The 18,136-nt window shown below is 35.4% G+C and overlaps 1 protein-coding gene and 1 long non-coding RNA gene across 7 annotated transcripts in view; one reads left to right on the plus strand and one right to left on the minus strand.

The window, feature by feature from the left end:
- The window catches only part of LOC119508239, a 28,671-nt gene extending 19,719 nt beyond the window's left edge, over positions 1 to 8,952 (plus strand). Inside the window, exon 3 of the long non-coding RNA XR_005211437.1 lies at positions 8,546 to 8,952. This is a non-coding gene — a long non-coding RNA (uncharacterized LOC119508239). The remainder of the gene's footprint in view (positions 1 to 8,545) is intronic.
- Positions 1 to 18,136, minus strand: part of MEF2C (myocyte enhancer factor 2C) — a 138,278-nt gene that overhangs the window by 60,419 nt on the left and 59,723 nt on the right. For all 6 annotated transcript variants that reach the window (XM_037801818.1, XM_037801817.1, XM_037801815.1 and 3 more), the window contains exon 3: positions 12,006 to 12,209. In XM_037801818.1, coding sequence (XP_037657746.1) covers positions 12,006 to 12,209 — 204 coding nt within the window. The remainder of the gene's footprint in view (positions 1 to 12,005; positions 12,210 to 18,136) is intronic.

Here is an 18,136-nt window from a genome sequence, read left to right on the forward strand (position 1 = left end):
AAAACGCTATTTTTTCAAGTAATTTCTCCTCAATTTTAAAAATTAAAAGCAAAAATCAGCTTGGGTGAAAAGTATAACTGCAAGAAAAAGATTAAATATTGGTATATTACGGGATATCTACTCAAGAAGAGGATTTTATGTCTATGCGATCTAAACTAAACTGTCAGCTGCTCTCTTAAGCTACAATGAGTCACAGGAAGACTTTTCTCTCTGTGGAACTCTTTAAAGTGTTGAAAGTTTAATCACAAGCAGTAAATGGTTTTTATTATAACAGAATTTCCTCTTAATTATTACATGATGCACATTATTTTACAATACTTTCATTTAAGATGCTCTTTTAAAATCTATCTTACAATGACGATTTTTTTAAAGAACTTAAGAAAAGTTATTTATGGCAGTTTCTCAGGTTCTGTGAAACAAAGCCTTGTCTTTCAGAAAATGTTTACAACCTATGAGAAAAAAAAATTATCCTGGGGCTAAAATGTTTATTGGCACCTAGAAGTCTGAAGAGAGAGAGAGACAGGTCTGTGGTTTTTTTGAGGGCACTTTATCATCGCCCGCATTTGCAAAGGTTTCTCTGAATGAATAGAACTGGATTACTCAGCCTTCTATTCCACGCCTATTCCTCTCCATTTTCCTTGGCACGACTGAGAGCCAAGCTATTTTTAGTTAGGCAGTTTTCTATTTTTAGACAACTACCAGTTAGAAGGCATTTGCTAGGAAAAAAATTGAAGAAGAAAAAAAAAACACAAAGGGAGGAGGGAATGAAGCTTCCCTTCCCATATTGTAAAGCAGCCTTCAACCTGTAACTCCAGGCATTTCAGCTGCTTTCAATCTTGGAAAAATAAAGAAAAATTCAGAGTTCAGGGTTTTAAAAATAAACCTACCCTCTGGCAAACAGACCAAAATACAACAAGCTGTTACTATGTGAAACAGTGACTACAAAAACAAGGAACATTCTCCAATGATTAAACTGCGAGAAAAGTTGTAGAACTATTAAGTTATAAGAATGTTACACAAGCATGTAACAATTTTCCAGTCTCTCAGCCAGATGTATCATGTTTTAGAATTTAGGGTGTTGGGGGATGGGGGGCCACACTCATCTGTAAAGTTAAACCAAGGATGTAGGATGCAGTTTTAAGGTTTCCATTCTCAGCACGAAAGAACCTTTTATCAAACTTAAAGGCAATTATATTCACTTCATTTTTCTAACATTTGTATTTTAAGGAATTTCTCTAGAAATTATAACCACATTTACAAAGAAACCATATGTTAAAAAATCCAGTGCCAATGGGAAATCAAAATAAAGGCTGCTACATATACTACACACACTACATACATATGTGTATACATGTGTGTAAATATGCATTAAAATATCTACCATTTCCTTTATGAGTCTCACTTTTATTTTAAATGGCTCACAGACTTAGCATGATTAACCTATTCTACTTATCATTCAAGGCCATGGTGTCATCTAAAATCCAGTATGAGATGTTTTCAGAAGCTCAGTTGGAATTTCTTTCTTTCCTTTCTGTTATCTGTCTGCCCTTTGTCTATGTCTTATTATGGTTCAGAGCACTGAGTATCATGGTCGCAGATGCATCACCAATAACCAGCACAATGCTTGATACATGGTCTTCATGTTCATCATTATCTGCTGAATGAAAGAACAAATACTGTGCAGGTTTTGTCCACACTGGACTACTGGCCTTGGAAGGCAATGAACATGTCATGGTCATTATTGTATTTCCCACAGAACTCAGTCCAGGGCCTTGCACATTTAAAGCATTTCATAAATGTTTGTGGGAAGGAAAAAAAATAAATTCATTGACTTTTGCTAGATCTTCTTAATTTATACAAAATTCTGTATTTGTTCATATAAAATGCTGTATAATCATTCCAAAATTGAAAGTTTGCTGCTTCTCTTTCCTTTGATTAAACATTTTTTGGAACCTGAACTTTTCCCTTGATGTTAAAAATAAAAACACCTTCCATACCCTTATAGTTTACAATGGATTCTGACATCATTTATAACCTGTAATCCTCACTTAAGTCATATGAGGAATGCGGGGTAGACAGTACTAACTCAAGGAAGAACCCAATGCTTAGTGAGGTTAAGCAACTTACTCCAGGTTAGAGAACTAGTGTGTGATGGTGCTATAACTAGAACACAATTTCTCACCTCTATTTTCCTCCAAATTTGTGCTGCTTTTAAAGTTCCACTACACAAAAGTAAAATTTGGAAGGCAAATCTTTGCTTCAGTTACATTCTTTAGAAAAATCACCATGCAGTTACCACCCCTTCTCCCCCACACGATGAAATTAATTCAGAACAATCACATTTAAGGAGGACCAATCATGAAGCCGGTATGAAGATAAAATTTCTCACACACCTAGTTAGGAAAAATCAGAGGAAACAGTGTGTATGCATGCTCTTTTCCTTCCTGCTGGACAAGTTCAGGATCTATATAGTTTGTTTCTGTCTGCTTCCTTCCCCTTCTCTCCTGTCTCTGCTTCCATTTCCCCCTCTTCCTCAGGGTAATTCTCAATGTCTCCTCCTCCATCCTCTCATCTTGCTCCACAAAATCACATTTACTTCAACAACTATTCTCTTTTTTTGGAGTACCTACTAAAGGAGTGACTCAGCTTTCCTGATTGGTTTCCTCTGCCCAGGCACAAAACTGAGCACAAAATAAATGCCAACTGCAGGAATTAAAGATGAAATAGCCATGTGCATCCCCTCCAGTTTATATGCCTATTACTGGGTTTAATCCATCAATCACCACACCAATTACCTCAGTGAATGAGCACTAGATTTGCCAGTTTCCCTATCTAGGTCAATGCTGTCCAATAGAAGGTTTCTGTGGCGATGGAATGTTCCATATCTGCCCTGACCAACATGGTAGCCATTCCTCACATGTGACTGAGCCTTTGAAATGTGGCAATGAGAATGAGGAACTAAACTCTTAATTCATTAAATTACAATTAATTAAAAATTAATTAGCCACATGTGGAAATTTGTTTATACTATCGAAAGACAATTCACTTGACCAAAGGACTGGGTCTGTAATTGTCATATCATAGACACTAAAGGTATAATTTATTTACAAATGAGTATAATAACCTTTAAAGGGGTTGGGTTTCTGGAACTAAAAAGTGAAAGAGCTGGAGTTGGTTTTAGAATAGTGGCTCATTTTCAGGGTAACTGACTTCAATTTTTCTCTCTATGAAATGGTCCCCCTGAGGTCACAAAACCGGTATTTGTTTAGGACTAAGGAATAATTTGCATGCTGTTTAGGAAATAAAGGTAACTCAGAAGTCTGGAATAGGAGTTAATTTGGATATCATTTTTTGGTAATAATGCTTTCTTAGATGTGAAAAAATATCAAACACCCCTTGTACAGTTTACTGTTGACAATGTTTCTTATCCTAAAACAGTAGCTCTATAAATAGTTACCAAGTTTATTTACTAAAACATAAAGATAAGAGATTTAATTGATATGAAGAGGCTTTCAGAATCTAATTAACCTCCCAGCTAGTCATTAACTCTACGACCTTTAGAAATAATTGACAGAATTTATTTTTTTCTTTATTCAGAAATTCCATCAGGTGGTTAAATTTAAGGATTACACAGAATACACTAAATGCTTTTGAGACAGGACTGGATAAGTCAAATAACTATCAATAAAATGGGATATAAATATATTTCCAATAATATAATCCATCTACCTAAACTGGTGTATTCATAGGCAGTTTTTGTCTAATTATAGTCTTTTTTTATGATTGCATCTCAAGTCTTCTTCCTGAATGTCTTTTGAATTATTTTGACTGTGAGGACAATAAGGAAAGGAGAGCTGCCTCTACCCTCTCTAAAACCATGCAGACATCCCTAACCAATCACTTCATACTTCCTGACCTATTCCAGACACAGACTCAGAATATTCCACAACATGTGCTCCAAGCAGCCAGCACCAACTGGTGGGCACTCACAAGGGAAGGGCCAGGCCAGGAGATGTGGTGCTCAAAATACTCACTCCATTGACTAATGATGGGTCTCTTTATATCACTCCTCCAAGAAAACTTAATGCAACTGTGTCAAGAATTAGTTTCACTGGATATCAGTTTTAAGAATCTATTTTATGGTATAATTCTAACCTTCAGTAAAATTACCAAGGAGAAACGGTCTACACATGTTCTTTCAAACTCCTTGCTGAAGAAAATAGATGTTCAGAAATACAAGCCTAGATCTTTGCTACTCAGAGTTTGGTCCACAGACTAACAGTATAGGCATCACTTGAGAGCTTGTTACAAACATGGAATCTTGGGCCTGTCCCACATCCACTGAATCAGAACCAGCATTTTAGCAAGATCCCAGAGTGATTTAGCATAGGCCAGAGATATTTGTTGAGACCCATTGATCCCTCTTGCCAAATACTGGTCAAGCACTAACAGGTTGCTTCTCTTTTCCCCAGGAATCACACTATGTGAGTCTGGAAGTCCTTTGTTTTCCACTGCACTACAATCAAATCTCTATTTGGTTTCCTGGGGCCTTTTTATTTTTTTCTGACAAAACAACAACTTTTATGCATCTCTGGTTCACTTGAAAGATTCTCACTTTATTAATATTAGATTGTATCTGACTTCTACAAAGAGAACTCCACAAAATTTTTAATTTTCTTAACGCTATAACAATTGTCAACAAGTTGTTACAGTGAAGGAATGCATTTGCCAGTCCATTACATATGTTAAAATTCTATTTATATATAATTTATACACATATTATATTTATTGAATGTCTACAAAGTGCCAGACATTGAACTGGCAGCTGGAGTTACAGAGATGAATAAAACATTGCCATGGCCTTCAGGGAAGGGAAAGAGACTTGTAATTATAAAAAAATACCATGGAGGGAGGTAATTGAAATAATAAACACTCCTATGATTAAAAGAGCCGTCATCTTTTATCTGACTCTGGGCAGGGCCCTGGAATTACTCCCAAAACTTAAATTTTGGATACTTCACAGCCATATATTCAGCAACCAATCCCAAAAAAGTAAGAATATTCTATTCTTTGATATCTTATTTGATACGTTTTAAAATCAAACAATGTTACTTTTAGTTAGGTGCTATGAGCAGTTAGAATGCAACCTTCAGTTCAAACATGCTGCTTCATGCCAAGTTCCACATGCCATGGACTCTGTAAATATCATTAAAAATCAATGATTATGACCCAGGCTAAATATTTTTCACATTTGCTTCTAGGTATTGGAAAACAAACAACAACACATGAGAAATTTGGTTTGCTCTAGTTCGAGAATAGTCATATAAAATAATAATTAAAAAATGGTGACCTTTAACACTTATGGGGTTGCATTACTGAAAAAAGGCTATATTTGGAAACCTATTGTCTTTTCTGCTCTTATTATTATTAAATAATTCTCTACTGATCTGTCTTAGTACCAGTGCCTACAGGTCACCAGAGCTGTGAACTTTTAAAAGAGATGAATTTTAAATAAAACAAAAAATTCAGTTTTATCTCCTTGTGTATACGCCTTAAGTAATCTAACATGCACATTATTATTTGTTCAACAGTGATTATTTTCTTAATAAATGAGATGTGAAGCAGGGTTTTATGCTTATAAGACATGCAAATCAAGCAAGCAGTAGTATTTTAAAAAAGGAATGGGTCTTCAAAATAGAGATACAAGAATCCATTGTGGTATAGTCATGAGAAATATGGATATATTTCAAATATTTTAGACTCATTTCTTCTTTTAGACTCTGAAGAACAAATATAAATATGATTTACAGGTACTAGTAAAAATCTTTTAAAGATATATAAACAAAAATGAACATCAAAATGCAGGAAAAACATGCAAAACTTTTTTTTTTTTTACAAAATTACTTTTCCCCCCTTTTCCTTGGAAGCCTCAACATTGAAGGTTTAAACAGTTATAGAATATATTAATTCTTTGTTCATTTTCTAATATTATCTCTTGAAAAACAACTATATACTTGGTTTAACGCAGGACAGGGGATAGCCACTTGCAATAAGAACTGTTTCAATTATATTTTATAATAAATCTAACGAGGATTTTTAATCTACCTCAAGATTACTATCTTAGAGATTATTTCTTTAAGTACCTTCAAGAAAAAAACCTTACTTTTCTGAAGAAACTAATTTACTAATTATAAAGCTAAGTACTGGCCCAATGTTCCTTCAAGAAAATTTAAAATAGTAACAAGAAAGACCTATCATCTTTCCATTCACAAACTTCAAATTAAAAATAAAAATGGCAAACTTAGCTCACATGGTTAGTGCTTCCAGTCAGCCTTGAAAACTTGCAAGTGCTTTCTGATCTGGTATCAAGTTTACTGATTGACTGTGATTACTGGTTTAGGGGTAAACATACATTTAGTTTTATAGTTGAGTGTTTAATTCCAAATTGGTGTCTCTCAAAGTGAGCATTTTACTCTCTGAATTCTAAAATCATGAGGCTGTACAGTTTTTCAGTTCTGAAATGTACTCCTCAAATTTACTATTGGTGTTAATTTCAGTACACAATTAGTTTAAATGGCTCCCTCTTCACATTTTAATAATCTAGACCAGTGCTGACCCATAGACCTTCCTGCAACGACTGGCACATTCTATATCTGCTTTCTCCAATTTGGTAGCCACTAGCCACATGCAGCAACTGAGCACCTGACATGTGGCTTGTGCCACCAAGGAACTACATTGGACATTTTATTTAATCTCAATTCATTTGAATGTAAACAGTCACATGTGGCTTGTGGCTACTGTACCGGACAGCACAGATCTTGATTATTTCAGTGCTTTTGATAATGACTTATTAAAATTTATCCAATTCTCATGACCTGTTTCATTAGCACTGTAAAGATATTTTTCATACTTTAGATGAGTAACACTATTCTATAAATACGTTTGAGGGCCTATCATTTCCTAGACATCATGTTACACATAGGATACCATGGTCAACAAAATGTGCTTTAGTGTGGAACAGGCAATTGGATAACAACTTCAATAGTGTTCTGATGGGGAAAGTGCAGTCTGTTATGACTGAATATAGGGAAAGCACCTAACAGAATTCTGGGCAGGAAGGGTTCAAGGAAGACTTCCTAAAATATAAAGTGGGACATGACTTGAATGAAGGATTAAGTAAAAGCCAGGCAAAGACTTACTAAAGAATGTTCTAGACCAAACAAATAGAGGTTAGAGAATCTGAGATCTTCAACATGACTGTAGTGTAGGATGGAAGAGGTGGGGGGAGACTGATGAGTTGGAAAGTGGAAAAGGTGACAAAGAGGGAGAGAAGAACAGAGGCCACATTGTGCATGAGCTTGTGAGCCCTCTCAAGGACTGAGTGTCCCCAGAGGGCCTGGGTTATATTTGCATCTCCAAGCATTCCATGGCATGTTGCACATGGTAGGACTTCAGAGTGTCTTTGCTCAGTGAATGCATGAAAGAATGAAAATTCAACAAATGAGTAAACAAATAAGAAGGGTATCTGTGTATAATTTGCATCTATAAAGCACCCATAAAAATAATTTTATGTATCTATATTTTTATAAGTATCAAGTTGGAACCTGTTTACTTACATCAAGCTCAACTGGTTAAAAGCTCAAGTAAAATAAATATTTTACATTTTTTCCTGAAATCTGTAATAAATTTGTAAAGATGACCAATTCTATTTGCTGCATTTGCTGTACCACAAAAATGGCACTCACCAATATTCACCAAACTATGTAAGAGTAGTTAGTTTGTTGATGACCTCCAGTAGCATTGAGAAGCAGTAATAGTTATAAGCTATTTTAAGGTCTTTCCTGACCCAATTCAGGCCTTAATTATTACTGTGCATAGAAACAGTTCACTGAACATTCATCCTTAGATGTCTCTAAATCCAAACGGGATTCCTGTGTCAGAAAATAAAATTTCATGTAAATATCCTGTCTCTCTCTCACACACACATAATACATAATTCTTACCCATTCCTTCACTTCAAACCAAACCAAACCAAACCAAACAAAACCAAAGCCAATAATCCTCGATTGAAAGTTAAGAATCAAAAGATTCTTCCCTAGGAGCTACAATCCATCTTTGAATTTCCGGAGGAGCAGCAGAGAGCCTCTTGTTCTACTGTCCTTCTCTGATCCCTTGACTACTGGCCCTGACTGGATGAGCCGCCCAAGAGAATCAGTGAGTCACTGAGGGGTGAGCAGTATCTTCTCCGTCCAGTGCTAAATGACACTCCTATATGGGTTTCATGGCTGGAGAACATGTGTTCGATATGGAAGTAAACCTGTCTGGGATTACTGTCACTCCAAGGATCACTTGGAATGATATGGTAGAACACATATGCTTAAATGAATGTTTGGTTGAATTGTTGAGCCTATGCCTTCATTTTGGTAGCTTGTACTCCACCCATTAATGAGGTTATTGCTCCTTTGCCCTCCAATTGTTCCCAAGCTGATTTTCGTATATATGTTTCACATCCTTAACAAGAATGCCTGTCTTTTGTTTTTTTCAGAACCCTTTGCACTGTGCTGAGTACAAGCTGGTGCTTGCTAAATGATTGCTAAACGATGCCTGTAAGTCCTCAGGGACGTGCATTCAGGTCATCCTGAAGAGGTCAACAACCACATCTTCCAGGAACAAAGCCCAACAAAGACTGTTAGGGTAGGAAGGCAGCTAAGAGAACGATGGATGGAATAGACAGTTGGAAGTAATGAAGGAAGCAGAGGCAGTTCATTAATACCATCAAAATCCCTTACTGAATGTCAACAGCCTCATCAGCTAGCATTTTGAGTAAATATCCAGTATGCGTCACAGAGTTAAAATAAAATGGACTTTCTTCAAAGGAAGTACTTTTAATACAATAACTGTTTTTGTTTTCTTTTTTAACCAACGGATTAAAAATTTAACACATTTACTAAATCTGGCATATTTATATATTGAATCTAAACAGATATTCAAGCTGCATTATAATATAATAATAATAAAAAACTATCTCAGTCTGTCTGTTAAGCCTTTGTGAGTCTTTGTGCCATTGTAACAGTAGCGCTAATTATCAAGCAAAGACATGATAATTACGCGGAGCTTTTTTGCTAAAAGAAGGAATCTTTTTTAACACCCATGTGCTGCACAATTTCCTATGACCCTGTAGCAACACTCTGGTATGGCCCAGAAATTTGTATTTCAGTCTAAATGCTGGGAATCATATTATCCCTCCACCTTTTTCTTGTTAATAAATTGTTTTTAGAGGGTTAAGAGAGAGGAGTAATGGTCCAAGTGGGAAATATAAAACTAATGACCCTTCATGAAACATATTATGCTCCTCATTAAACTTACTCAGTTAAATGTATTTCATTAAATTAAAATAAATAGGATTTAAAATTTTGCCCAGGAGTAGTAAACTACCTTAATTTTCAACTTTGTTAGATCCGTTTTGGGAATGGATTCCTCAGGTCCCTAATGTGCTACCGGTTCTCAGCTTCCAAGATACTTTATGTCTTAGTGCTACAGAAGTTTCCAAACATTAGTGTGTCTAAGAATGACCTGGGAAACTTCTTATAAATGCATCTTCCCACCCAGTTCCCCTTTTCTACACCAAGTGTCCCAATTTCAATGATCTGCACTTTGTAAAATGCTCCGTGCAGGGGTGATGTAAAATTTATCAAGTTTAGGGATCCCACTTCATTTCTCTTTCCATAATCTCTGTTATTACTAAAACGTAGAAAGTCAAATATGTGAAATGTGTCAATCAGGTTGCTGAATAGGGCAGACTCACAATGTGTCAGACTTACAACATGTTGTGTTCACCTAACAAATCAAATCATCGAATCTCTAGATTTGGCCTACAAGCCCAAAAAGCTCTTTTCATGTATTTAGAAGCTTTACTCTGTTGAGAAAATGGAGCTGCTGATCCACTCTGTTTGAAAAGCACTGCTTTTGGAAGAATGATTATATTGGAAAGGACTTTCAAATACAACACATTCATTTTTGAGACGGGAAAACTTCATCCCAGAGAGTTAGCAACTTGTCACATACATAGTGCACAAAGTAGTGCAAAACAAATGCAAGACCTCTAATTCTTAACCCAGTGTTCTTTCAATGGCCTTTAAAGAACTCGTACACTCAGACACACATCTGTCCAAGAATATGAAAGTCTCATGGAGCATATGAGGTTTTAAATCAGCCTTTAAGTCATTTAAAATGGTTAGTATACTAGTCAGTAAGCCCTCAGAAGATGCATTTTCTAGATTTTAAATTCCTTTAAGAGAGAAAACTTTAAAATTCAACAAAATTTCCAATTGGTTCAATATAGTTCTACTGCCTTTAACACGGTTAAGGACTGGAGCAGTTAAAGTCGAATGACAAATTCCAACTCTAACTCTTTTGTTACCCTGGAATTTTTGTTGCAATTGTTTTGGTCATGAGATGGAGTTTGGAATACAAAGTTGTTTTGGTTAGGGAATTTAGATTAAATGTGTGTGAACTCACACACATGACAGATACACATGAAAGCACCTGTAAGATCTGATAACTGACTTGTTAAATTCACATTCACATATGTTTATGTATTTTTACGTTTAAAAACCATCTAAAATATATAGCAGCTAAACTTTGTAAGAAATCTTAAAAAATTTAAGGTCAAGGCAAGCACACAATTCAAATTATTGGTCAATGAAAAGCTAAGGAAAATGACTTGCAGTAATGCAAATCTGAAAGTATTTTAAGCACATGTTACATTAGATTGACTTATTTGCGTTTGTTTCTCTGAAATTATTTGCTTGGCCTAAAAATTGGTCAGCTGAACACTTTTGAACAACTTCCAAATAAAACAATTGCCTTAGACAATTATGACAGGTAAAGAGAAGATGAATGTGGGAGGCAGATTAATTTGATGAGGATTAGTAGTAGATATTTTTCATTGTATGAAACCAGTCTAAACAATGGCAAGAATGATTTGACCTCTGGCAAAATGTCTCTGAATACATACTTCTGAAACCTTTATTAATTTTCTTTTAATTCTGGGAAAGCAGGCACAAACAAGGAGACCAGGAGCAGACAGGTAAGGAAAATAGGCAGATGGGAACAGCTCTCAATAAACCTCTTCCTTTTCGATATAGTATTCATTGTTTATGAAGAATACTATGAGGCAATAGTATTTACATAGGATACATGCTGAAAATGTTTAAAATGTTTCAGCCAAAATTGTATGGCAATGTTACTTAAACTAACAAATTTCAAAAAAAATTTGCATTTTAACATAATGCTTATTTATTTTTGGCACAATAAAGCAATGTTATAATATTAAACTCTGACGAAAGAACGAGCGAATACTGAGATGTTCATTTTCACAAGATATCTGATTCCATGTATTTTAACAGTTTTCACTGCTATATAAAATGATACACTTTTGGAGAAAGACACTTCTAGGAGAATAATTGTCTTTACTCTTCCAGCAAAAATGCTATAGGAAGAACGAGCTAGAAAGAAGAGACAAAGTGAAAAACTGAAGTGTAAGCCCAGGGTGAACTCATATTAAAACTGTTTTTCCTTTGGTTATTTTGGGAAACAATCAGACACCTAAAAGAAATTATCAGAAGAAATCTAAATAGTGAGTGAGATGTCCCCTGGTCACAGTTCCCAACCATAGTGTCATTACATACTGTGGGCAATGAACACTCAAAAAGGATGATTAATTTTATGCTGGCACTTGATTTCCAGCAAGGATGAGATTTTATATTGTCCCTATCAGAATATCACTTTACTGTGCATTTTGAGGAAGAGAGGAAGGTGTGGAGTTGGTGGGGTGCAGTAATAGCAAGATTATAACTCAGGGCATATTTACGGGCAGATGAACATAATAAGAAAAAGAAGGTGGAGTGTGTGTGCGTCTGTGTGGGGGAGTAGGGTGGGGGAAAGGGACACAAAACACCCTGTGGCTCTCCGGAGCTTGGGGCTCCCCAAGCTTGCCCTCTCACCTCCACGATGTCCGAGTTTGTCCGGCTCTCATGCGGCTCGTTGTACTCCGTGTACTTGAGCAGCACTTTGTCCATGTCGGTGCTGGCATACTGGAACAGCTTGTTGGTGCTGTTGAAGATGATCAGGGCAATCTCACAGTCACACAGAACGCTCAGCTCGTAAGCCTTCTTCATCAACCCAAATTTCCTCTTTGTAAATGTCACCTGGAAAAAAAAAAGGTGGGCTTTTGTTTTTTTTAAGAACAAAAATCATGCATGCATGTTTTTAACATACTTTCTTTCCTTTGTAAAACAAAGACTTGTCGTCATCAGAGCCCTTGCATTTGGAAGGAAAACAAAATAAATCTAAAACAAATTTCTGCTTAGGATTTGAAAATGTGTTGATTTCTAGCTTGTTGAATGTGAAACCATAAACGCAAGATTTACTGTGGGGCATTTTAAGGAAGGTGAGCGGAAAACTGTTCTTATTTCCTTGAGCAATTTAAGATTATAGAAGTTAATTTCAGCCTGGCTAATATCTTTCCCAATTATGAGTCTGGAGCTTGTTTTTTTGACCACGTGAAGATGGGACATAACATTGTGAACTTAGCATTACAGATTTGTGTTCAAAAAGAATCCTGAAATTGTTTCGTCTTACGCCATTTAACTGAAAGCACTTGAAGGGATATGACTGTGCTTGCAGACAATGTCATGTTCTTGTAGAAATCCAGCGGAGCACTAGGAAGTGCTTTAGCCATAATACTATAGGATTTTGGTTTCATTCTGTGTATCTTTCCTCCTCTCCCAGGTCAAACACTCTACTGTTATCTTTGACCTTTCCTTCTTTTAATCTAATCTGTTACCAAGTCCCATTATTCCTACCCTCAAAATGTCTCTCAGATTCACACACTGTCTATTTTCTAGATGGCTGTATATTCAGGTGCTTATCACTGCACTCTCAGACAGCCTAGCAGCTTCCTGTCCCAGCTGATCTCCCTGCCTGAAATCTTTCCCTCCTCAATTCATCCCAGTCTTCAAAACTTCACTCTTTTTAACTGCCTTTCTCTTGATGAGCAGTCTAAAATGGCTCTTTCCCTAGCTTTGAATTCCTCCTACCTGCGAATCCTACCAAAGCAAATATATTTATTTCACTATTCCCAATTTAAACCCTCTCTTGGTTAAATTGCACCCTTCACTCTAGCTCTGAGTTATAAACCTTTATACAGTCCTCTGCTTCCCAATCAGTCTTCTGTAAAATGCCTTTCATATAAGACACTCCTTAAGTGAGAAGTTCATCAGCCCAATACATTTGGGAAATGAGGATATTGGTATATTAAAGGTTGAGAAAATCTTTTAAAACTTTGTTTAACCCACTTCCCAAACTATCGCTGGCTGAATCTGTTGTTTGTTGTTTTGAGGAGCACATACAATCCTTCTTCAAAATAGGTTTTTGAGGCACGTAACTCTAGTAAATGCTGGTGAACTCAGCTATCATTTCCAAAACGGACTATTTATTTTTCTTACCTTCAAATCCAATTCATCTTGCAGAGGCCAGCTCAGTTTATCTGCCACCTATTTTTGTACAATTCCTAAATTGAGATTTCCACTCCTTATTTTTCTCTTAGTCTCCAGACACCTGCCCATGCCCCCACCCCCGCCATGGATGTCCTACTGTCCTGTATCTATCTGGATACAGGAATCTCAAACAAAGCCCAAACTCGTTAACTTCACCATCAAGTCTGCTCCCCCTCCCATAATCCCTGTTTCACCATTAACTCAGTCAACCAAACTAGAAACCTCAGTGTGAATTTTGAGTCCCCTCTGCCCACATGCCTGAATAAATGTGTTGAAAGGAGCTGCAGACTAACAGACAGAGGATCTAATGTCCTGGTCTATTCATTCCTCCATACTTATGCTGTGGTTTATTGTTTCCCTAATTACCTTTTATTTTTCCTTAACAGCATCATCACATTTTATAATGTGTATTTATGTGCCATTTTTATTTTGCTCACTATTGTACCCTAGTGCCTAAAACAGGAGACACCTTTGGGCACACAGTGAGGATCTGTGGAATGAAAAACTGAATAAGGAGAAACTGTTGGGTGAAGTTTTTAGCAAGATCAAATTGATGTACATTATATAAAATTATGTGATAAATTCCCCCCATGAAACTTTTTAGCGACTCATAAATAGAATTTTTTAAAAGATAAATGTATACTTTATAATGATGACATTATTTTATCACATTTGCAATAAAGGTAACATGGTAGAAAGGAGAGAACACGGGTTTGTGTTCAGAGGACTCTGGATTTGAATGCTAACTCTGCTGCTTACTGGTGATGAGACATTAATTCCCTTAACCTCTCTGAATTTGAGTTTTCATCTCTCAAATGGAGAGAACACCTACTCTTAGGGATGCTCTGAGGATGGTATGAAATAAGGTATGTATAGTATCAAGTACAGTGCTTAAAATAGATACCCAATAAATCTTAGTTCTCATCCCTTTCTTAGTTAACTTACAGGTAAAGAAGCACTAACAAAATATATCTGTCTTGGTAGCTTAGAGAGTGTACCAAATAAGGTTGTTTGAATTTGTTGCTGTTCCTGATGGAAAGATACTGCAAGGTCTAAAATTCCCACAGATCATCCTTTGGACAATACAGTGTTTAAGTATTTACATTTCAACTTGGACAGTTTTTCTTTACAGTAACTGCCAAACTCACCTGTTTTATATTTATCAATTGTCTTAGTAAAGTGCTTCTGATAAAATACTGATAGTATTTTATTTTCACATCGATAAAATACTGATAGTATTTTATTTTCACATCTGATTATATTATTTTTAGAAACTGTCTTATTGATTTTCAGGGTAGGCTAAATAAAAACTGTTTTTGAATGAATGATGAAGCATCATCATTATTAGAGATCTATATAAAATGTTTTTTAATATTTCTTTTAGATACAGTTTAGTTATGCAAATAAACCTGCACACTGGTATTCCATTTGTGAAACAGGCCACAGAATACATCTAATGCAGAAGGCTCTGGCCCAAAATACTTTCATTTATCCAAAACCACTTTTAATCCGACTTCATGACCACAGACTGTAGGTAGAATGTTTCAATACAGTATGGGTTCTGTAGTATTCAAATCCTTAGAATTTAGCACATTACAGCACTCACCATCAAAGCACATTTCAGTACAGAAACATCATTAAAGCCGCTATTTGTGTTTACTTTTAGGTGCTCCTCAACTTTCAGGTAACCAAATAGACTGCTGGATAATGCATACTTATTTAATAAAACCTGTCAAAAATCAGTGCTTATGGCTTCTTTTCATTAAAATTGCAAACTGAAATGATGATGAGTATATTAAAGCATTTTAGAAAAATCTTCAAAATCTATTCTTAATTGCTCTAAATTTAATTCTGTATTATGTTCATATTCTTCATAGCATACTCAAAATGTATTTTATAATGCCTTTTCTCATTGTTCATAGTTAGATAAAATTGTTTTTAAGCATTAAGCTTTCCAAAGAACCTGGGATATTACTCCTCATTTAAAATATGCCACTCAATGACAACGATTGCAATTCAGAGCTTTTATACTTAAATATAATAATGTATTGTAATGATTACATTTTCATAACTTGACAATAGTCTGAAACAGGGTCAAGTCCATATTTCTATTTCAATAACATATTTTGAAACTTAGTTGTTATGGAAAACTGTTTTTACAGTAGTCAGGCCGAGAGATGCTCTTTCCCAGGGTATCCATCAAGCAAGGTGCATCAGGAAAAGAACAAAGCCAATATTATTTAAGAGAGCACTTGAGTTTGACATTTACTTTCCAGAATTAAAGAGATTTAATATATGATGTATGCATGGAAAGTAAAATTACTCTGTAGACTTCGGCCATTCCATGTAATTTTTCCTTTATCTCTTGAATCTTTAAACAGCCTCAAACGTAATGAAGATGCTGTACTAAGATATTCTAGTATTAATTTTTATATAGTAGCCTTGAGTTTTAAATCTCAGCATAAGGGTAGTCATCACACATCTTAGTTGACAGCAGCTCTAGGACCCCACTAGGTATGAATCAGTAAATGAAATTAGAATTTGAAATTGAGAAAAATCACATTCATTAAGTACAGCGTCAAACAATTTAATTTTAAAGAAATTAAGAAAATCTATTCACAGACACATAAATATAATCCAAACAAATATTTACTGAGCATTTTCTACATATTAGACATTGCGCTAAGCAACATATATTGAGAATTGTCTGTCAAACATTTGTGTTAGGTTTGAGGGCTTCTATTACATATATGTATTTCTCTTGTTCATATCTCTTCTTCGGGGCTAGAGAAAAAAATCATTATTTAATTTCTTGAGACTTAAAAGGAATTTTCTTAATTTGAAACTAAATGCAATACTTAGCTAATACAGTTATATTTTCAGTTAATGTCCAGTTATCTGAAATTGTATTTTTATTTAGTCAGATGAATTCAGTTTTTGTTTCCTGACTAACTTTTTCTCTGGACTGAGCAAGAAAAATAATAGTCTATGAATATAAAAGGAACCTACCATGTTGGTTATTTCCTATCCTGTATTACTCAGTAAAAGTTGATTATGGTTTTACGCCCCACCCCCTGTCCATCTGGCCACTGGCAGGCTCCCATCATGCTGCAGGGCTCAGTTTAAATGCCAACTTCTTCTATTAAGCTTCGCTGTCACATTCCGATAAAACCGATTCCTCCCTCACTGTGGTCCTGTAGCACTTTTTACAAATATTTATAACAAGTCTTATTCTAATATTACAGATTTGATTGTTAATGAGTCTGCCTCCCTTGCTGGCTTTTGAGTTCCCCGAAGACCCCACCTAAGGCCTCACACAGACCTGATACTCAATGACTGCTCACTGAATGAATGGATTACAGAATGGAAATTCCCTACTTTAAAGCTGGAATGCCTCAATGTAATTTTCTAATATAAGTAGTACTTTTTTTTTTATATACTTGCCTTTTTGATAATTTACTAAAAAGAATTCAGGACTTTTTTTTTTTCTGCTAAAATGTGCAACATGTCAGTGGCAGGAATCTTCAGAGAAAGTAATTACACCATCTTGGAATTTGTCATAGAGAAGCAAAGAGAATGTCTGGAGAGAAGTATACATATGCTCTTGACTTCAAGAAAATAACTTTTTAAAAAGTTCAGAGGAAAGTGGTCTTTATTCCTTGCCTGAATGATTCATCCAGAAGGAAGGAAAAGTCTGAAAATAAAAATTTAAGTTTACAGTCACAGAATATAGAGAGAAAGGGAAGAATCTAAAGGATTTGGAATGAGTGCATTGGTTGAGCAAAACTTTACTGAACTTGCAGGTGAGTTGAGATTTTCAAAGAACACATGTCTGATGAAATACACACAAAATTATAAATTCGAGATTGGCCAATAGCAATTTAGATGTTTTAAATATGGTTGGAGAACTATACTTAGTGTGAATTAATTGATCAGCATTAAGTTTAAGCAGAAGTCTCTTTTGTAAAGTGTCACAGGGCTCAGCAGTAACTTTCCTTGTCCCAAGCAACATTTTTATCATTGATTTACATGAAGATGTAGAAGGCCTACTTACCAAATCTGTATGTAACAGAAACTGTAGTGATAGAGCTAACCTAATAGATAGTAGAGTCTATATAAATTGCTCCCTCTTCAGATTAGAAAGCTGAGTCACAACCAACTAGATGAAACACTCAGAGCTAATTTTAAAGTCTGCATTCACATATATATATATATAAAACAAAAATTATCCAAGTTCAGGTTGGAGGAAAATTAATGTGGTAGCTGACTTTGGGAAAAGGATCTAAAGTTACAGTGTTTCACAGTGGGAGGTAATTAGCCTACAGATCTTTTTGTTCATCAGAACCATCTTTGTTACCATATTCAATTCTGAAACTCACATTCTAAGAAGATATTGATGAAATTAGAGCAACTAGAAGATGGTAAACAGAACTGTTTTGCATGAAGAACCACTGAGGGAATCTAGGATGTTTAACACAGGAAAACAGTTAAAAGTGACATGCTAAACACTTTTAAATGTATGAAGAGTTGTAGCCATTTGAAGAGGCAGATGAGCTTTTCTGTGTTGTTCCACACAG

Source organism: Choloepus didactylus, chromosome 13 (genome assembly GCF_015220235.1).
Source record: "Choloepus didactylus isolate mChoDid1 chromosome 13, mChoDid1.pri, whole genome shotgun sequence".
NCBI classification, from domain to species: domain Eukaryota; kingdom Metazoa; phylum Chordata; class Mammalia; order Pilosa; family Megalonychidae; genus Choloepus; species Choloepus didactylus.